Source organism: Carassius gibelio, chromosome B19 (assembly GCF_023724105.1).
Source record: "Carassius gibelio isolate Cgi1373 ecotype wild population from Czech Republic chromosome B19, carGib1.2-hapl.c, whole genome shotgun sequence".
In the NCBI taxonomy this organism is placed as follows: Eukaryota; Metazoa; Chordata; class Actinopteri; order Cypriniformes; family Cyprinidae; genus Carassius; species Carassius gibelio.
In genome coordinates, this window is record NC_068414.1 from 17,799,504 (window position 1) to 17,822,537 (window position 23,034).

Below are 23,034 nucleotides of genomic sequence, written 5' to 3' on the forward strand. Positions count from 1 at the left end.
GAGAAAAACATAAACCTTCCTTCACAATCGTCTGTCATTATTTTGTGCCCAGCAGTAATAGTGTGAGTGTGGTGATAATCCTGCTGGAATTAGTCTCATGTTTTGACATTGAATCAGGAGCAGGCTTCAGTCTCTTATCTCTCACTATAGGCTATCCAGAGTTCACTGTGATGGATGTCAGCCAAGAGATGGTGTAACACCATACAAATGTGAATGGGTTCCTGTCTGATGAAAAATGTACTTTGGAAAAGGTTTTTTTTTTTTTTTTTTTTTTTTTTTTTTGTAATAAATGTGAATGTTAAAGAAATCTTTAAGTCTTTTTTTTTTGTATGCACATGCTGATGTATTGGGTTTATTGGGTGCAAGCATGACTATAAAAATATCTGTGTGGATACACAAAGTAGTACACTAAACATGACAAAAAAACTGCCATACTTTCACTATTTTCACACACTTCATGGAGTTAATTTTATATACTGGTGTACAGTATATATACTACATTTTAACATTTTGGGTTGGTAATATTTTTTAAATATTTCAGGAAAAAAGTCTTTATTTATTTGATCATAAATACAGTAAAAACTAATGTTGTTAAATATTATTAAAATTTAAAGTAACTTGTTTCTAGTATATTTTCAAATGTAATTTATTCCTGTGATGCAAAGCAGAAAATTCATCTTCATTACTCCATATTTCAGTGTCACGTGATTCTACAGAAATCATTCTAATAAGCCGATCTGCTGCTCAAGAAACACTATTGACAACAGTTGCGCTACTAAATATTTTTGTGGAAACCAAATTCTTTTTTGCTTTTCAGAATTCTTTGATGAATTGATAGTTCATCAGAAAAAAATAATATTATAAATGTCTTTACTGGTACTTTTGATCAAATTAATGCATCTTTGCTGAAAAAGATACTGACCCAAACATGTGAAGGGTACTGTAACAAACACCCCTCTCATCAACAGTTTGTATTAGTGTTAATGTACAAGGCAAAAATAAAATAATAAGGTAAAAATGTATTGTATTGCTAGTGAATAAGTAGTGAATAAAAAAAAAAAAAAAGTATTTAGAATTTATTTTTTTATACCACAGGTGCCTTACCCCAGGTGGATGGTTCGAATGTGCCTTTGGATCCCGGCAGCTGTGCTCAAGACCTTCCCACAGTTCTTCCACAGACACTTGAACATCACCTTCATGGAGTTCTGTCAGGGACACAGGTGCGCAGTGAGTACACTAATCCACATCAATCAGCAGACCTCTTGTCCCCTGTATTCAGACACTCACAAAGGCCTGACACGGGGGATGCAAGGGGTGTGAGCAGAGCCCAGAGCCTCAAAAGGACGCTCACCTTAGACGTCTCCCTTGCTTTATTCTGAGGCTGGTAATTGGTCTACATTGAGAGTGACACTATAGCACAATCTTTCAAAGCTCATGTCATCTTTTACGCAGTGTGTCTGCACAAATTACACAATTGTCATTTGAGAACTGCAGCTCCCGTGTCAAAACTGCAGTCGGGTTGAAAGCACAAGTGAACATAAGTGAAGCTGAAAGTCTTAATACTTACGATCTCTCGACATATTCTATTATGCCAGTGGCATGTGGTACATTTGTTTACCATTGTTATGATGCTAATTTAATTTTCTCTAGATGGCCATTGTGTTGGTCTGGCAAACAAAGCAGCTCCTTCCCACTTAATCGGTTCGTCATGTTCCTGAATGACAATAGCGCCACAATTCCCAGTGCTATAAACCAGCTCCTAATTAATAACATAGTTCGAACTGGCTGGTGTCCTCATGTTGAAGTCGACGCTCTAGAAGGCAGCTGAAGGTCAAAGCAGAAAGCTTTGCCATTTTTCTTCTTTTAGGAAGGGCCCTTTAGAAGACGCTGCCAGCAAAGACACTGAGATATGACTGATTGATGGGTTGGGAGGCAGCTAATGGTTCCACAGCAATTCCTAGAAATTATTCTAAAAGGAGCGGCACTTATTCATCAACAGCATTATATATATATATATATATATATATATGCGATATACTGGTAGACACAGTAGAGATTTTGGGTTATTGTCTATTTTGGCTACATACGTGATGTTGCTGTGCTACTTGTTAATGAAAAGCGTATCGTTTGCATGTGTTTTTGAGCATTTCATTTTAAAAACAAGTGATTTTAACCCACTGAAATTCAATCGGTAGTAAAAGTGAATTTTCACTATATGTGCACGCTGTCCATGCTTTATAGGCCTTGATCGGTTGAATACACACACTCGTAGGTTTCAAAATGCCCATCTTGGCAAGTATCCTAATAAGCACAGTAATTTAGGTCTTAAGTGAAAGCAATCGGCTGAAAAAGAAAACATGTAACAGTGTATTGGATCTGGGCAGCTCTTAAAGTGACAGCAGTCTAATATTCCTGCTGTCTGTCATTCATGTTAATCAAACAACAAAAGAGAAAATCTCTCACTGCTCTCGACTAAATCACTTTTGTAACTTTAATAAGTAATAAATATTTGATTTACACAGTGAAGAATATGCAGTGTTTTTATACATTTGATTACTTTATAGCCTACAATGTACTGTATGTACCGTAGCACTTCTTATTAAACTGTTGTAATGTATTTTTTTGTCCTGTTGCTTTTAATTCGTTTCTTACACTTATTTAATTGATGATTGTTTACTTGTCTTATCTTTTACATATTACCATCACTGTACCATACTACTGTCAGAGTAATTTTTGTAAGGGATGTAAGTACTATGGTACATGAATATGGTAAATAGTCAGTATACAATGAACTACCAGTTTTTAAAGTTTTTAAAGGTAACACCATGGCTATGTGGTTAATACCACAGAACCGTCATGCTTTTTTTGAAGTAACTTGGAGTGACTATGTACATATATGAAATATATATATGAAAACAACATTGTTCAGTGCTACAAAAAAAAAAAAAAAAAAAACGCAGTTTCACCATCTAATAACCATGGTACCATCAAAGTATGTTTTGTTAGGGCTTTGATTTATGGCTGGGCATTATATCTAACGATATGATCATGTGCACCTATTCAGTAAATCCGGTTCTGTGAAATCGCTAAATCATGAGATATATCACCCAGCCCTACTTTTGATTACATATTTAGATTTTCAAATTTTTTAATATTTTTATTAACATAATGAAATTGCTTAATTATTTCTGTATAATATGTCTATACGATGCATATTCTGCATTATAGTCGTGAAAATGAAAACAGGGCACTGACAAACACTGGCACTGTTGTTGTCCTGGAATCCTAAGCTGGAGAGACAATAACAGAGATAAAGGAGGTCTATTCATTCTCACAAATGAGGGAAGACTGACAGAATCTGGGATGCAACTGACAAACTGGAAGATAAAGTAGATTGGTGCCTGTGAGCAGCCTACTGCATTGGTAACTTATCTTCCTAAAGACAAGTAAATTGCCTCTCTACACAGCATCATCATGTCTAGTAACGACACCCCCAAATGAGCCACATCCTAGAGAGGATAGTATGTTATTAAAAGTGAAGAAATATGTGCCCACGGCTTCTCAAATAATTTGTCTGCAAGGCTAATATAAGACCACATATAAATCACTTTTACACATCTTTCTCTAAATTCAGGAAATATTAATGTCACATACAGGAATAAAATACAAATTATAATGGCTGTCAAAAAAAAATTAAATAATCTAATCGTGATTCAGGTCTCAAACTGCATATTTCTTCTACTGCATTGAAACAGGTAAAATGACCTGAACAAAGAGGTTTTTGCACTGGTTTGTGGCTGCAGTTCTTTGATTAGGGTTGGAAGGTCGTTGTATCATGTCTGTTAAATAAATGCATATTTTGAGTCCTGAAGATTCAGTGTATAACTTATATTGTAAATAAATTGGAATTAATCAAATCACTTGAATCATATACATTGACTTTAGCACCCTTAAAAAATACATATATGTACAATTGCCATACATTTCCAGGGTTGAAAGGCCTAGAAGTCAGGGTTGAACATTCTGTCATCAATTACTCACCCTCATGTCATTCCAAAGTTGTAAGACCTTTGTCCATCTTCAGAACACAAATTATGATATTTTTAATGAAATCCAAGAGATTTCTGACCCTGCATAGGTAAAGCCCAGAAAGATAGTAAGGACTAGGGCTTGCATAGACTAGTGGAGTAGTCAAGTGATCGACTACTTCAACCACTAGTCGGCGCTGTCGGAAACAATCGACTACTCATTCATAGTCATAGAAAGGTCATAGAAAGTAACAGCTACACGCAATATTGTAATCCTAAAATTCACATCATACTTGCAAACTCTTTGTACGCATTATGGTCAATGCATGCTTATTAACCATAATGCGTACAAAGAGTTTGCAAGTATGATGTGAATTTTAGGATTACAATATTGCGTGTAGCTGTTACTTTCTATGACCTTATCTATGTTGCATGTAAAATTAAAATATGTAAATAGGGGGTGTGCCTGAAGCCGAATACCTTATTCCGAATGGCATGGATAATGGCTTCAAAAATTAATAACAGACAAGGAATAATTCTGCCTGAATACTCGGCTGAAGCTGGCACAGTCCGGAGTTTGCTACATAACAGGTGAGCCAGGCAATCAGAGCAATATTATACCTTTAAAATCACGAGTGTGAAGTGAATCAATGTAAACTTTATGAGTGAAAAGTGCGCAAATCAAACACAGCATTGCTGTTGTCTCTCCGTGAATCTCTCAGAAATCAGAGCTTGGCAAAAATAATATCACCTATAATAATACATCGTACATGTTTTATTGTATATATTTAAAAGGCAATGCTTTAAACCTTAGGCTACAATATGAAATATTCTTTCAGAAATTAATAATTATTTTAGTTTAACACTGCATACTTGTTCAGTGATAGCTATGAAAAAAAAAGATAGCCATAACGGTCTTATCAAGTACTGTACGACGTTGTATCCGAATGCAGATATGATTTTTTTTTAATTGTTAGACACAAATACCAATACTGGCTGTTTCATGAAAATGTTAATATGTAATGTCATAATAGTTTTGACAATTATATATGTAATTGTTGCATAAGGCTATGAATTAATAAGCGTTTATTGATAAAATAGTTTTTTAAATATTTTCATTTACAGTGGCATGAACCACGAGTAGTCGAGTAACTCGAGTATTTTTTAAATAAAAAATCGACTAGTAGAAATCAGTAGTCGTGCAACCCCTAGTAAGGACATTGATAAAATCAGTGGTTCAACCGTAATATTATGACTTTATGACTACCTTTCTTGGCCTTGAATGTGTCAGTTGCATTTCTGTCTATGCAGAGAGCTCTCAGACTTAATCAAAAATATCTTAATTGTTTTCCAAAGGTCTTACGGGTTTGGAACGACATGAGGGCGAGTAATTAATGACAATTTTCATTTTTGGGTGAACTATCCCTTTAACTCAACTGATGCTAGATTTTGCAGACACCCATAACCTGATACCCATAACCCAAATCTGATTGGTCTCATTTGAATCAGCCAATCATTTTAAAATGAATATACTGAATATATCGAAAAATGTAGAAAGCTGTTTTTAGAGCAGATGCATATGCAAATCAGCCCTCTAGTATTCAGCACTCAAATACAAGTCTTTGTCTCACTTTAAATTACATTTAAATTTCACTTCAAGGATCACAAACCCTGCCAGAAACGTGCTGCAGGATGGCTGCGGATTTGTGTGCCGCTTGTCATAAATATATTATCCCCCTTTATCCATTATTCCTATAGTAACGTTTAACTAAGTTACGCCCGATGAAATCTCCATAAGTGAAGGTGAGATGACAGCCGCTCACCTTGCGTTTGCGTGGGATGGGTTCGTCGAACAGCAAGCTGTTCCCATCATGCTCATCGATGTTGTCATCTGGTGGGCCGCTGAGGCTGGGCATCCGAAAGGGTTTGAAGCTGTCAGCAGACAGGGGTGGGGACGGCGTGGATGGGTTGGACTGGTCACTGGGCGCACTCCAACTCCAATATCCACTGCTGTTGTAGCTGGACGGAGTAAAGCCTCCATCTTTCCATGAGCCGTTCAGACCCTCTGTATGGAGAGACACGGTGAAGGTATAAAGACACATTAAGTGCAGTAATTACCATCATCCTGACATATATATACTGCTTTATAATACACTAAACTTTCAATTAAGTGTAATGAGGAGTGAATAAATGTCTTGTTAGCTTATGAAACTCTCAGTGTGCAGCAGTGCTGTAACACACTGTAATAACAGAAAGTTAAAGTCCTAATTATATTACATAAAAGCCACAATTATAGTACTCTATTAAAGCCATACAGAAGTTATAACACATCCTCATCAAGGTCTCAAAGGGGCCACATGACATACAACATGAATGACAACATTTTACTTGTTTGCCTTGGACTTTTTTGTTTCTTTATGCGATTTGAATCTTGAATCTTGAATCTACTTAAAAATAATGATTTTTGCTGTGAAAACATACTGTCATAAATATAGAAGTCTTAGAAAATTGTGGGAAGTCAGATAGAGAATAAGAATGGCCCTTGAAACTAAAAGATGCCTTTACTAACATTTAAAGGTACCTAAGGGAATAAAATGCTACAGGAAGTGTAGAATATGACCCCTTTAAGTTATTAGTAGATGACAAGAGAGCAAAAGTCAGCCTCATGACAGCTGAACTAGTACACTACTGTCTCATGTGATAGTTGTTCATGCACATGTGACTGTGAAAACAGGAAATAGCTGAGTGTAGAGCAAGCCGTTTCTGCAGCTCAAAGCAGACAGTGTGAAAATGATTTTATGAGGGCTGAGATCATGGTGTGGTTGTGATCTAAAATGACTTACCACTAACTTTTACAGGAGGGCTGCGCACCAGAGGACTAGTGGACAGGCTGGTCAACACCATGGCAGCTGTCACTTTATCCATGTCCACCTCCTCCTCTGATTTCCTGTAAAAGCAAGAAACGGTACTTAAAATCACCATGAATTAAAAAATTTAAATTCCTGTTCTTATAATCTGTTCCATCGAACACCTGACAATCACGAGACCACAACAACTTGTAAATGATCCAAACAATCCTGATAGACAAAAATAAGTTTGAGATGACGTTTCACTCATATATACGTCACAATAGGGAGAGACTTTAGATTTTTGCATTTTTTCAAAGCTTTAAATATTTTGCAAGGGATTTAAAAAATGGGTAGGAAATAGGCTAACAAGCTAATCAGCTGTCCGTGTGCTAAGTCGGTGTCAAAAAAAAAAACGTTCACAATTTTATAATTTACTTTTATACAGAATTAAAAATACACGTTTCTAATCAGTCACTAAATAGAGGATCGATTAGAAGTTCTTTCAACCAGTCAAATCCAACGACAACTGTTAATGCCACCAGGGCTCCTGAGATGAACGCAAATTCTACTGTTAACTCTCCTCAGGTATTACAGACTTCCTTGATTCAGGCTATTACAAACATGTTGCTCTGAGCTTCCATGCCAGCTGCTGCGTTCTTTGTTGTGGGGTCTCCAAAGCTGCACCGCACAGCGTTCCTATGATGGACAGAACAGGAACATCTGTGCTGACAGATGACTCCCATCACTCACCGATGAAGTGTACACATCTCTTTATGATAGCATGATGGCGTATGATGATATCTCAACGCCACCCGTTTCAGCAATGGGAACGAAGTGGCTGATCTTGGAGCGTTTACAGTTTTGTAAACAACAAAAGAAGGCTGTGTGAAAGACACAGTGTTTTTATATAGCAAAGGACATCTGTAAAATCTCAAACGGGTATTTTGTGCCTGTGATTGAAGGATGGACGATGAATGCGTTGATGTGTGGAAGGAGTAATAAATCTTCTCATCTGTCAGCTCATTCTCTCCTGGGAGAACCTGAGCCGCCCTGCCAAAGGCGCGGCATGAAATCTCATAAGAGAGAGAGAGAGAGAGAGAGAGATGGAGAAAGCGAGAGACCTCTGGCTGACAGAGAAACCTGGGACCTCCATTAGAGATAGGCCTAATTTATATTTCTCATGCGGTGAGAATGATGTAATTACGGCTTTTGGTTAAATCAAGGTAGGCTGCCATACTCTTCTGATGCAGCTTTTCCCAAGACCCTACTTTTATAGGTACTTTCTGGTCACCTTGGGAGAGCACATTGGGCTTGACAGAGTTTTCCAGATAATGCCATGCTGGTGCTCCTGGACGGCGGCTAATTAAGAGCTTTAATATCTCTCATTCAATGGAATATTGTACATTTCAAGAAACCCATTAGATCCTATGTAATTAAAATGTAATATATTGCCACTCTTGAACGAAAAGGACTTCTGAAGTCCCAAATCACATGAGTCATTACTGTCCTTATCAAGCCATGGGAGTGAAACTAGGTGCACATTTATGAATGGTAATTAAACGACAAGGTAAGCGATACATACAACTGCAAAACTCCAATTTGACCTGAGACAAAGTGGTGTCTTTAGTAATTTTCCCACTATGAACTGTTCTACATACACTCTTAATGAGGGTTGCTTCATATTTCAGAAGTAAGATTTTTGACAAATGACAAAATAACATATGCATTGTTGCTTGGGATGGGTTAGGATGATCAACCGGTCATCCATCAGCTAATTACTAGATTAGCCACTGGGGGCAGAGGACCGTTGAGAGGCCACAAGGGGGTGCTTGGTGGTCCACCCAAAATGTGGGCCATCAAGCAGAGAAAAAAAAACACTACAGGTTGCATCTTTTGTCTTATAAATGCAAAAATACTACTTTGACGTGTAAATTATTTTAAATAATATTTGATTATTTGTTAATTTTGCTTTCTAAAGACCATGAGATTTATCACAATGATTTTATACCATTGACAGTGCAGGCATTCAAATAAAAATATAATAAAATATTACTTGACAAATTTTGTTGCATTTTGTAGGTTAATACATGCATAATTAATAATTGGTAGAAAGAGATACACTGTCAACTCCATATAAACTAATATTTATTCACTAACAACAGCATTTATAATTATTAATATTTTAATAACTTTTGTAATATTAAAAGTAAAAAAAAAAAGCCTTAGTACAGTGACTACAATAAAGCAGATTATTATGTATTTTTAGATTAATTTTGCAGCATGTCCTATATGTGAACGCCCTTAAGAAATATGTCTGATCAGTCTGTGGTGGTCAGGACCATAAACCAGCTTAATTACACAGGGCTTCAGACTAGTCGATTATGAAAAGATGTAATTTTGCACATCTCTAATCATGGCCTCTTCCCATCATCACTGGAATATCTCCAATTGTGAAGCTGGAAAAACACATTATGCGAGTTACTGTTCTCAAATAGAGAAGAACAGAACTAACAGATGCTCAGCTGTGACCCAAGCCAGTTCTGCATCTCATTAGCTGTTGGCTCACTCTCATCTCTCATCTCATTTGACATCTTTGGTTTTCTCAATGGGAGCGGGACAATATAATCATGGTCTTTCTGTTCATTTACAATCAGGCAGGTATAAATAAATGACCATGTTACAGAATGGAGCTTGGGTATGAATTACAGAGATCTAAGAGCCATTAATGCCTAGTAATTCTCCCAATGGCCACCCTCATTTCCAGAAAGCCAAACATCATTGGGGTTTTTTTTATCATGGGGGGTAAAATGGGTGAGATGGCCGCCAGCCAGAAGGGGGAGGCAGTTCACAGACATCTGTTGTGATTCAACGGACAGATGTGCCCACTTTTTGTAGCCATCCAATCTCGCAAGACAAATGAGAGAGCGGGTGGCTTGAGGAAGGCTACCCTACGTACCTTCAGACATCTGGACCTTTTTGTTTAATGGGTCCATCGAGGAGGCCTGCGCCCACATTGGCAGAAAACTGAAAAGATGTTTCCAGTTTCTAAAAGAACAGTGGTTTGGGGGGGGTAAAATGGCAACTAATTGGATTACAGTCTTTTTCCAAACCCAATGTCAGTTTAATGTGGGCTCATTCTGACCTTGCAACCGTGGCACAAATACCGTTTGGAAAAATAAAAGTGTCACTTTAACTTACCAAAACGATCGAAAACCAGTTGTACTCCATTCAGAATTCAGAGAGCATTTCAGTGTCAGTAAACACTGATAACTCTGAAATAACACAGGGGAAGTCAGGGGAATTCCCCGAAAAACCCGAGCACGCAGCTCCTCCCCTGCTGCCCTCCCCTTCCCGTTTGGTTTTGAACGAGAGCAGGAGGGAGTGGAGAGATGCCTTTGAAGTTGGTTCGAGCTGGGCCGTCCATCGTTTATTACAGTCACTAGTGTATGACGCTCATTTCCTTCTGAATTACGGGCGATAAATCAGATGCCTCAAGTCTCCCGGCATGAGCTCCTGTGTTCAGTTATCACTGCCATCCACGTAAAAATCTGTATGCAACACGGGACAGATATGCATGAGAGACGCAGAGCCATTATAAACTTTAACCTGCTGTAAACATGTAGCATTGTGACTGTGACCTCTGACTGTCAGATACTAATCGGATGCGGTCACAGACCAAGCCCTCCGCGTTTATCTACAGCCTTGAGCAGATCCAATCAGCGTAACATACTGTTAAAAGATAAAATAGTGGCAGCATATATGGACTGCTTTCTTTCAATTTCCTGTGTAATATCATTACAGTGCAGGGCTGGGTGTTTTGAATGTATATATCGACGGTACAAATGTGATGTGCTGTACAGTTTATACTTGCAGAGTGATTTAAAAAAAAATACACCAAGCAGAAAACTGTGGTTTGCAAACTGTGTTCCTAATGGCATCCAATGTAGACAGCTTCATTGACTATAATAGTGCGATTTAGGTTTCGTTCATGGTTACTTAGCAATGATGCAACTTGGTGCATCAAAATAGAACTGATGTGTGTGTAGCCACATAGTCACAAGTACATCTACGTATTAACGTATAACTGCCTCTGTCCTCCTATGTAATGTTTTACTGCCTCCTTTTTACTTGTGCAATGTGAAGCTGTTTTTATACTAATGTGTTATTAATAATCTTACTGTTTGGGCTACCTTTATTAAAAATGTACAGGTGCATCCAAAAAAATCAGAATATAAAAAAAAAATCATGAGATATTTCAGTTTGTGTACAATGACTCTAGAATATAAGAAAGTTAGCTTTTTTCAATTAAAATTACAGAAATATATATATATATTAGGGGTGTAACGATACGCGTATTCGTATTGAACCGTTCGGTACGACGCTTTCGGTTCGGTACGCGGTACGCATTATGTATACCGAACGGTTCGTTGGAGTAATTAATTATATTTGAAAAAAAAAAAAAAAGAGAGAGAGAGAGAGAAATATAATGATATGCGTTCAACAAGGTAGCCCAATAACCCAAACAACGTAACAGGCAACGCCCCTGACACTCCCGAAGAAGAAAAAAACACCATCTTATATGTTTATGTTAGGCTACTCAGCAGGCGCTCGCTCACTCAGTACGCGCTGAAGGCTCGTTGCAAAATAGCCAATGCGTTTAACAGACTAGAAATGAGAAGATCCTCCAATAACCAACAGGTCTGGTGTTTGGGTGCACTTTGGATTCCCTTTAAGCTATAATGGTGATGCAGGGCTCCAGACTAACTTTTTTCACTAGGAGCACAGTGGCCCCCAACTGAAAATTTTAGGGGCACAACCAGAAAATTTAGGGGCGCACACCGTAAATCAACATGCTAACCAAATCTACTAATTTCCACTGTATTACTAATAAATACTTTAATAATAGATGCAGAAATTACAATGTGCTGTTTCAAATTCAGTGTCACATTTTATTCTGCACTTTTGAAGATGCAACAACAAGGTAAACTGACAGCACCATCGCTGTCAAGACAGTACAAATAGTAAACAAAATTCCATACACTCAGAATAAAAAATGTGCATAGTTTGTGTGCATGCTGTATCGTTGTTGTATGTTTCGTTAAGTTTTAAGCCATTCTTCCTTTGAAGGTCGAGCTGGCTTTTGTATTTGGTGAAAGGTAGTTCTAATGCTTATAGTACCTCAGTATCTGAATTCTTACAGCCAGTCTTCTCGAAAATGGTGAGTGTGGATCAGGGCCGGCCCTGACCAATTTGCTGCCCTAGGCATGATTTTACCTGGCGCCCCATGTGTATGTATGTATGTACATGTATATATATATATATATATATATATATACACACACATACACACACTACAGCAGAACTGTTTCCAACACTCATAATAAATCATCATATTAGAATGATTTCTAAAGGATCATGTGATAGACTGGATGTCACATGTGACACTGAAGAATGGAGTAATGATGCTGAAAATTCAGCTTTGCATCACAGAAATAAATGATAATTTAAAGTATAATAAATTGAAAACAAATTATTTTAAATTGTAATAATATATCACAATATTACATTTTTTTCTGTATTTTTGATCAAATAAATGCAGGCTTGATGAGCAGAAGAAACTTCTTTCAAAAACTTTAAAAAATAGTAATGTTTCAAAACTTTTGGCCTGTACTGTATCCCCCCAAAACTGCACAACTGTAGAGTAAAACATTATTTAAAAAAAAGTGATAATAAAAAATGCGTCTTAAAACTGACAAGATTGTACAAAATCACAGTCTGGGGACTCAGAACTCAGAACAACTGCTAACATTAAGTTTAAGGTAAAAATAACTGCCATGAAATTATAGTATCTTACTCCTATTCAATAAATTGTTCTTTCACTACATCTCTTTACCTCTGTCTTTATCCTCTTCTCTTCTTTTTGGCACTGTATCTATCGCAGACTATGATCATTTATAATGTGTCATGTAAATTCGGCCTTGCGTCACAATCAGGAAACTTTCACCGTGTCTAGAACGGGCGCGAGCCGCCAGGCCCGTTTCTACGAGCTGTGTGTTAACAAAAACAGTGCTGTCTACATTGGATGTGGCGTCGGGCACGCTACACAACAAATTACCAACAACTAATCGTGCGCGCGCTCTGTTTCTGACGCACTTCAAGCACTCGATGGGTGGGGGAAGATTGAAGAGCCAGACTTTTTTTTTTTTTTTTTTTTTTCTGCTTTATTTGGAAGTGTTTCGAATTATTGGTTTTTAAATAGTATCCTATTATAAAAAAATATAGGTAAAAAAAAAAAAAAAAAGTTCACTCATTCTGGCGCCCCTATGGATGAGTGGCGCCCTTAGCATTTGCCTATACCGCGGGCCGGCCCTGGTGCGGACTTTTTTTCGCCACACCAACCTCTGAAAAAAAAAAAAAAAATCCTCTGACTCTGAATCATCATCTGACGGTGACACTGTAGACTCTGGCACTGGTACACTAGCCGCAGGTCGGAAGAACGAATCAATAGTTCGCTTGCTCATAGCTCAGAGGCACGCACATATCAGGTTGTGATGATATTTGTCTCTGTTTCCTTCCCACAGATGTTTACGCGCGCTCAATTATCTCTAGGCCCCTCCCCCTCCACACATTTTAGCCACTTGCAGTGGCCATTCCCTATTCTTCTCACACGCATTTGCCGCCTCACAGACTAATGAGACGCGAGCACACACTCTCGTCTCAGTATGTGTGCAAGTGTGTGTGCAAGTGTGTGTGCGTGCGTGCGTGCGTGTGCAAATCTACTGGTCGCACATGTGCGACTGGATGTAAAATTCAGTCGCACACTCTCAAAATTTGGTCGCAAAATGCGACCATTTGGTCGCAGTCTGGAGCCCTGTGATGGCAAGAGAGTGGTGGATAAAAAAAACAACGGTATGTCGCATCTGCAACATGACAGGGTACACCAGCGGGAATAAAAAAAAAAAAAAAAAAAAAACACCAGCGGGAATATCTGGGATATATGCGTCAGTACTATCTGGGAAAAGACGAAAAAAAGGAGAAACATGCACGCAGCAAACTATCCCTGCAGCATTTAGACACTATAGCTTACAGGGAATCCAACCCAAACACCAGACCTGTTGGTTATTTTAGGATCTTATATTTCTGGTCTGTTAAAGGCATTCGACATTTTGCAACGAGCCTTCAGCGCGTGCTGAGTGAGCGAGCGCCTTAGGGGCCGTTCACATATCGTGCCTAAAAACGCATGGAAAACGCTAAGCGCGTCTTTCTCCTCCTTTCCAAAGCGCTTTGGCAGAAGCGCTCATGAGGCGTCTGTCTTTGCTAAGCAACAATGACGTGCTCTCTCCATGAGACGCGGAAATTTCAGCGAAGGATAAATGGATTTGCAGCTCTAAAAATCGCTTGCAGTAGCTCTGCTACTAAATTTATTTCAAAATTGCAATCCATATACAACTATGATCAGCTGATCCTTCATCTTGGCTGAGCTCTCAACGTTGTTACGGGAAAGGATGAAGCTGATTGGTTAGTTCTTGTCACATGACCCGCGGTGCGCTTGCGGCATTCTGAAAAGTTGAGATGTTTTTACATTTTGCTGTATCTAAAACGTACCGAACCGAACCGAACCGTGACATCAGTGTATCGTATCGAACCGAACCGTGAATTTTGTGAACCGTTATACCCCTAATATATATATATAAAAAGACCTTTTCTATGATATTTTCATTTTTTTAGATGCACCTGTATGTTTTAAATCACTAGATTGCAGAAAAATAGATATTTCATGCTTCTAATATATAAAGTTTATAGATCCAGCAAAGAAATAAAATGTGATGTATTCCTGTGATGGCGAAGCTTAATTTTCACCATCATTAGATTCCAGTTTTCAGTGTCACGTGATCCTTTAGGTATCACTGTAAACCATTCTGATCATTCTCAATGTTGAAAACAGTTGTGCTACCGGTACTTAAATGCTGTACTTTTGAAATTTATATACAAAGAAAAATATTATTTTATTAACAGCATATTTTGTATGTCTTTACTGCCACTTTTGACCATTCTTATGTCAATCTACATAACTACATAAGAGTCACTGTGCTTCCGAGGAGGAAATATCTTCAAAAACGAATTTGAGTTGACTATTTCAAAGATAGTAAGTAAATAAAGTGAATAAAGTATTTGCTTATGTATCGGGCAGTTAGTGAACATGTAGTACTTTTACTCAGTATGGATGCAGTAGATTGTTCAAAAGTCACAGGAAAGACATTCAATATTACAAACAAAGAATCTATTTCTGTATATAAACAGCAAATAACAAACAAAATAAACAGTGGCTGGTAACTACAGACAATCTCTTTCCTCTCAAAGCTTTTGGAAGAATACTTAGCACAGGGACAGTATTTTTAAAGTTAGACCGTACATCGATGGTTCCATGAAAAACCTTGAATATGTATGAAATCTTTCTATTGCACAAAATGTTCTTTAAATTATTAATATGTTCTTCATACTAGAAGAAAAAAAGTTATTTAAGAACTATTCACAAAATTAACCTCCTTTTGAACAATCCTAGAAACTTCAGAAAAGCTCTCGTGTCTGCCTTGCCCAGAAGACCAGGCCAGAAATGTTTCCAGTTTTGACAATAACCGTTTCTACTGCACACTCTACCATTCAACTCTTCTGGAAATCTTTCTCTCTCATTGGAAGGGCAAACTTGCAAAGCGCTCTGGAGAGCGAGACATTAACCTTGGCAACCTGAGACAGCTACACACACATTATCTCTTTTTAATTTGATTAAAGCAAAGATGAATCCATTCATCATCTATTACTTTATATCATTACAGGTCGAGCGTGCCGTCGACACAGAGGCTCGCACGTTCTTTGTTCTCGATGCCACGCTCATTTCATCTCGCCCCCTCCACCTCAGCTCTCCTCAAGCCTGCAGGCTGAGCGCTCGCGTGGGATACGCTGAATGTGTGGGCTGCGCCGGGGCTCAGGGGCCCGAGGGGGGTACTGTCGGTCAACACAGGGATGCTCGAGGCACTCCAGAAATCACAGTGGTTGGCATCGAACCAAAGCCAGCCTCCTCTTACCTCACACACATGGCCCAGCTCCCTGTAGTATGGATAAACACTGTGCCTGTGAAGACCAGAAGCAAAGCTTGAGTTGTACAATGATTTCCCTTAATACTGGACAGCCTTGTTTACTGCAAACAGGCAAAATACAGCACAGTGTTTCGGTTACACTGGCCACTCTAATGCCATTTATAGCCTCCCCTGCCCCCACCTCATGCTCATGGGTCGAGTTTTTACAGTTCCCCGCAGTGTTCACAAGCGTTCTTCGATGTGAGGAGGGTAAACACACTCACAAAGACAGAGATTTCCACATTCCTGCTAAACATGGGCTGTGTAAGAGCTGAGGCATTTATGGTCAACATCGACCTCAGGATAGCGTTGTTTCCACCAGTAGGACCAGATCATGTTTGTCAAGGAAAAGAGAAAAGAAAAAAGAAGGCTTTATCTGACTCCGTCAAACAGTGCCACTGTAAGAGAGCCCACATGAAAGAAAGAATAGGAGAAAAATCTCAGTCATTTATGCTGTCGGGTAAAAATATGACAAGTATGCTTGACATGACAAGCTTCTTAGAAGCATTTCAATGAAAAATGCCAGACTGCAGCTGCAGGTGTACATCTTTGTTCTGAACTGTGTCCCAACCTTTTTGTCTTATGTGCCCTCACAGCCCAAATACCCCATTCAGACATTAACTGCTAAGGTTTAATAAAATATAATTTAGCATTATCATTAGTTATGGCTGTCACAATCAGGAAACTTTCCAATGTAATTTAAACACATATATATATTTTCACATTACACACACACACACACACACACACACTCTCTCTCTCTTTCTCTATCATTGCACAGGGGTTAAAGAAGGGTAGTGGTTAGGCATAATGTTTTATATATATATTTTACATTTATTACTCTTGCATTTTATAATTATAAGCAACAAATATTACTAATAATAATAATACATTTTAATAATTAAATTACAACAAATAATAATTACAAATCAAAAATTTTTTTTGATATAAATAAAAAATATTGTCAATGACATTTAAAGATGGTCCAACCTGTAATTGCCAAAAACACATGCTATTATGCGATTTTATAACATTTTATTCCAAATATTAGAATACTTAATCATAATAATGATAATAATAAATTCATTTTCATTCCTCATTTAAAATGGTCCAACATGTAGGCTAATACCCAAACATTCAAACTATTAAAACATTTACAATTAGTCTATTGTTTAGAAAATATTATTTTTTTTTTTTATATATTATTATTATTAGACAAAAATATTTGCCATTATGCATAAAAATACTAAACAGGAATGTTAAATTTCAAAGCAAAATCCAAGCAAAATGCATTCACAGCGCACATAAGCTTTGCTTATATACAAACTGCAAACGGTGCACACACACTTCAGAGATGTTCACACTTTCATCATGAAATTATAATAGTGATTAAATCAAATTGTAATTAGGAGATTATGTAATAATCATATCAGGCCTATCATTAATAACATTAGTCACTTGAATTCAATATTGAAGTATGGATCACAATATCACAAGTACTTTTTTTTAATCACTTAAATTTTCCTGTTATTATAGTTTAAACAAAACAAAAGCTAAACTGTTCCAAGTACCCCCTGGAAACTCCTTAGTTGTCCCAGGTTGGGAATCAGTGATGTTTATTAACCTATATACTTCAAGTCTCAAACATCGTCTCACCTCAGGAGAAATGAATGTGAAATATGGTCGTGTACATCAATGAGATGTGGCATCGGCGCCCTACTTTTCAGTCTACATCCCACAGTATAGTTCATGCAAAGATATGACCCACAAAAGCAACTGGCAAAAGACCCACTGTAGACTTTGCGTCACCTCCCCCAGCTGAGAGGCGCCATGACGGAGTACCTGCTGCATTCACAAAGCCAGCGCTGGGATGTTTAAGAGCCGCGTCGTGCGGCAGGCATAGCAACTGCTTTGATGGACTCAAGAGAATTGATGTCTCTGTCTGACCTAATGAGCGATGAGAATACAGAGCTTGTTGCTGCTGCAAGCAATTCATTTAGCCACCCCTTTTGTCAAGAAAAAAGCAAGAAGGTGAAAGGAGGCGGCATCCATGTGAGAAAAAAACAAAACAAAAAAAACCAGTCTTTATAAAGTCTACGGTGGCAACAATGACTTGTTCTAAACCCTGAATACTGAACTCACAACAATGCCTGTGTGTTCCTGCTGGCTACCTGCCAGATTCAGATGTTGTCTTAAAGTCACGTCGGAATGCTTATATTTATGAGATGGGACACTATTAACCATCTGGAACCTCAGGGTTTTTTTTTTTTCTTTTTTTTGAAGGATAAAAATTCTGCCATCATTTACTCACCTTCATGTCATGTTTTTGTTCCTTTAATGAAAGTCAAAGGAGTCAAACCTTCTTCAAAATATCTGGCTTTGTTCTTCAGGAAAGAAAAGTCATAGAGGTTTGAGGTGACCGGATGGAGAGTAAATGATGACAACTGTTTTAGGTGAACTGTCCCTTTAGTTATCTTTTGGGTTGAGGGGGTGTCAATTAGAGAATCATGATGGGAAGTAATTGGCATGATGGGAGGTAATTAGTATTGATTATGGATGCACCCTTTCACAATACATACAGAATCATTTCAAAACAGATTTACAGAAAACTGTGCCTTAGTCCCCCCTAGTGATAGAGACATAATGATATAATAAGCCATAATAACTGTGAGGGCCAAACTCACTAAACCGTTACACCACTTTAGTCCAACTTCTGTTGATTTTCCACCAAGATAATCTAATCTAGCTAGCAAAAATAGTAACCATTTTTTAAACAATTACTTCTTTTAGTGTTGGAAGCATCAGTAAGAACGTGTTGAAAGCTGCAAACCTTTCATTTTCTGCATTGCACAAGATTGTTTATGAATATGAAGTTGCATTATAGCTATCTATTTATGCAGATAACATGGAAAAACTATGTTTTATAGAAAAACATTTAATGAAAAGCAAGTATGAGAAAATCTCAAATCCATCCTCTACTATTTAAAATAATTTTTTCGAAAGAAGTCTCAATTTCTCACCAAGGCCGCATTTATTTGATTGAAAATACTGTTAAAATATGTAAAATAGTTTTAATTTAAAATGTTCCTACTTTAATATTTTTGACCCTAGACCACAAAACCAGTCTTAAGTCGCTGGGGTATATTTTTATCAATAGCCAAAAAAAACATTGTATTGACCAAAATTATTGATTTTTCTTTTATGCCAAAAATCATTAGGATATTAAGTAAAGATCATGTTCCATGAAGATAAGAAGAAAAGAAAAGAAAAGAAAAGAAAAAGAAAAAAACTTGATGACCATAAACCCTTAAATGGTACTGCAGCTAAAAATAAATATGGATTTTTTTATTGTTTTATTTTTTTTGGTGAACAGTAGTAGTAATAGACCGGCCATCAGGAAAAAAAATAAAATAATTATAATAAAAATAGTTTTTATTAAAAACCTTACTAAAAACATATTAGATACTAAATATGAAAGAGTAAAATAGAAACTGCTCAAACTCATCCACTGTGTTTACCAAAATCCTAAACCTTATGAGCAACATCTAAATTCATAAGTAGTAACTTCCCTGGAGGAAGGCAGCTGTCTTTGCTAACAATAGTGCTACGCACAAAGCTGAGGTCAATAGTACAAATGTCACAATAGGAATTCACTAGTGAATATGTGATTATTATTGAGTGCAAGCCCTCAAAGCACCTGTGAGAGGCATACTTTGTTCCTTCCACATTATGTTGATTTAAAACAACAGAATGGATGCCGGCTGCCAAGAAAACTTTGATTAATGGCTAATAATGTATGTTTTAAGTCTATGTGTCAAAGCCACAGTGTCTCTGTCTCTCGTAGATCGCCATGCCCACCATCCCTCACTCCGGCACGTGACCCCGTCCATCCCCCCCCGCCAACGTCACCCGCGTTCCCCAGGGAGCCATCACTACGACAGAGACGCTCCCAATTACACAGTGTGGGGGGTATTGGAGTGCCTCATAAAACTCCATACTTCATGAGATAGGGTTGATGGGTAAGAGTGCGTGTGGGGTGAGGGTGAGGTGGGGGCAGTCGTCTTCCCCTGAACATCATGTCCTAACTGCCTCGGGCCAGGACAAAGACCCTGTCACTTGCGAGCGGGTTATGGGCACTTATTAGGCGAGTTATGGTGGTTTCCACTGGTTTAATACCTTGGTGGACTCCACACAAAGCTGCCTAAGGGCCGTAATAAAAATGGCAGGTGTGTGGTTAAGAGAAAGAAGTTGACTGGTTAGAAGCTCAAAGGAACACCGCTTCCATTAATATGTGATCCGTTTACCAACATCATGCATAGAGAGATAAGAAACCCTCAACCTTCTGCTGCCTGTAGAACAATATATGAACAACACAAAGGCATGCTTGAAATATATTAAATGAGACATTATGCCCCCCTTTCTTATAATATGTAAAATTAGTTTTAGGTGTCCCCAGAATATGTCTGTGAATTTTCAGCTCAAAGTGCCCCACAGATCATTTATTGTATCATTTTGAAAACGCCTATTTTGAGTGGAATCAGAAACACACTGTTTTTCAGGCCTGTCTCTTTAAATGCAAATTGTGCAAAGTGGAAACTTACAGATTGAGGGGCGGTAGTATTATAATGAGATCCCTTCACAGTCAGACGATTGCAGAAGTTCTTTTTAAAATTTCCTTGTTTGGTAGAAGCACCGGGGGACCTGATTAAGGCACTTAAAACCTGTAAAAGTCTGATTTTCATGATATGTCACCTTTGAGTGATGTTTGCCATGGCAGCATCAATATTACCATTGCTCATATGTTTAGTTAGATTAGAGATTTGAACAAAGCTGTAGCAATAAGTATTAAACAGTGAGAACATTTTCTATTAGTATTGTTATTATTATCTTGTTCATGAATATTTTAAATAAGCTTTAGTTTTTATATTTTGTATATTTTTGTTATTTTATTAAATGTTGGCTAAAATATTTTTTACTTTTTATTTCAGTTAAGGTTCAGTTAACATTTTATTTAATCTGTTAGTTAACCAAAAATATTTGTTATTTATTATTTTTAGTGAACAATAACACTGCCTTGTGAAAAGATAAAAATATTTATTAATAATGATAATAATAATCAGCAATTCAACTTAACAATTTTTTGTGATTGCATTTAACAGTGTTGTTAAAATATTTGTGTTTAATTTTGAGTGATGATAGAACAAATAGAAGTAATGAATAAACACATATCCAATTTTAAATAAACAAACAAACATAAAATCTCTAATATGGGCCAATATTTGATGTGGTACAAAAATATTGTGTGTCCCTGAAATCATTCTGAAGACTGCATAAGCCATGGCAACTTCTTCTTTTACATTCTTCAATATAAAAATCTGTCACTCTGTATATTGCTTATTTTTTCTTGATTTATACATGACAGTCACGTTGTGATTTAGTGCGTAATTGAAACAGGTGCATCGCCAAAACGGTAAACAAGAGTGTAACAGCATGTAAACTAATTGTCCTTTGTTTTGGCGGTGGCTGCTGATTCTGTGCACGCACTCTTGGTAAACAGCAGCAGATGCCCTGGTTAAGGTAGAGCCGGCGCCAGGCTACTGTTCTTTATGTAAATGTGAAAGCAAGAGGAGGTGTAACTCAATGCCCTGCACAGCGGTGGACGAGCGCAGAACAACACGAGCCACAGAGACAAAGGGGGAGAGCAAGGAGTGAGAGAGCAAGAGTACAGACTGAAAAGAGAAGGTGAGAGAGCAAGACAGCGTCACAGCGAGATGGAGGGGTCTTGGCCACTCAGCACCTGAGAGTGAGGGAAGAACGCAGGGAGGAAGGGGACGAGAGGGACGCTGCTGTATTTATGACCGTCACGTAGCTCTCTAACCTCGCCGGGAATGACAGCGAGCCGCTGAAAGGGGGGTTAAGTTAACCACTGGCGTCTCAAGAGTGCTTCAGCCTCATTTTATCACCGGTGAAACGCATTACAGCGGCTTTTTATGCCAGTGGGCTTTTTAGAGTTAATATTCAGTGAAAATCTAGAAAATACAACAAGAAAGAGAAAAAGAAATGGTGAAAAACAAAGGTGATATCGAGGTCAATGAAAAAAAAATTTGTAGCCAAAGCAGTGATTACTTCACAGACTATTGTTAGTTTTGTAATAAAGTTTACTGGTATTGAATTTTGGCAATACCAATATTAAAGTATATTGTTTATTATATTATAAATATAATATTAATCCGATATTCATGAACATGTCATTATTGTTAGTTTTGTAACAAAGTTCAACACAATTTTACATTTGAGTGGGTAGTTTTTATTCTTTATTTTATAAAGAATTTATATTATAAAATCTTCCCACTCAAATGTAAAATAGTGCAGAACTGTATTACAAAACCAACAATAATGACATGTTTATGAAAATCTTGTAATTATAAAACATGTAATAATGAAATAACAGTTTCATCACTACTAAGACACTGATACTTAAGAAATAAGTTATATATATGTATATATATATATATATATATATATATATATATATATATATATATATCATGCATTGTACAGTACATATTAATTATTTTAATAAAAATGAAATTGAAAACATCATATTGGAATATACCTCAATAATAGCTTGGCAAACTGAAGTGTTAAATATCTGTATTATTATAATTATATTAAAAAATAGAAAATTTTATTTTTTAGAGAGGCATAGTGAAATATTTTAATTGTATATTTTGCTTATAACTAAAAAGCAACTGTAATTTAACTTATTTTATATATTACAGAGAAATAAACTACTCAAAGACTAGCTGATTTAAAAAGCTAATTTAAATATGCAGACAGCTGTGAATTAAACAAGCAACAGGGTATGTGTAAATATCGACTGAGACAAAGTGAGAAAGAGATGGGGGCACTTGGCCGAGTCATTTGTGCAGTGTTTCCTGTCATACGTGCTGTGAGGTAGTGCCAAAACCCAAACCCCTCACTTTCACAGTTCCTCGAGTTACACAAGAGATTTCAACACAC

General features: G+C 37.2%; 1 protein-coding gene across 4 annotated transcripts in view; it reads right to left on the reverse strand.

Moving 5' to 3' along the window:
• The window catches only part of znf704 (zinc finger protein 704), a 50,093-nt gene that overhangs the window by 11,614 nt on the left and 15,445 nt on the right, over positions 1 to 23,034 (reverse strand). For all 4 annotated transcript variants that reach the window (XM_052584941.1, XM_052584940.1, XM_052584939.1 and 1 more), the window contains exons 3-5: positions 6,872 to 6,975; positions 5,852 to 6,093; positions 1,105 to 1,205 (exon numbers count right to left, since the gene is read on the reverse strand). In XM_052584941.1, the coding sequence (XP_052440901.1) occupies positions 1,105 to 1,205; positions 5,852 to 6,093; positions 6,872 to 6,975 (447 nt within the window). The remainder of the gene's footprint in view (positions 1 to 1,104; positions 1,206 to 5,851; positions 6,094 to 6,871; positions 6,976 to 23,034) is intronic.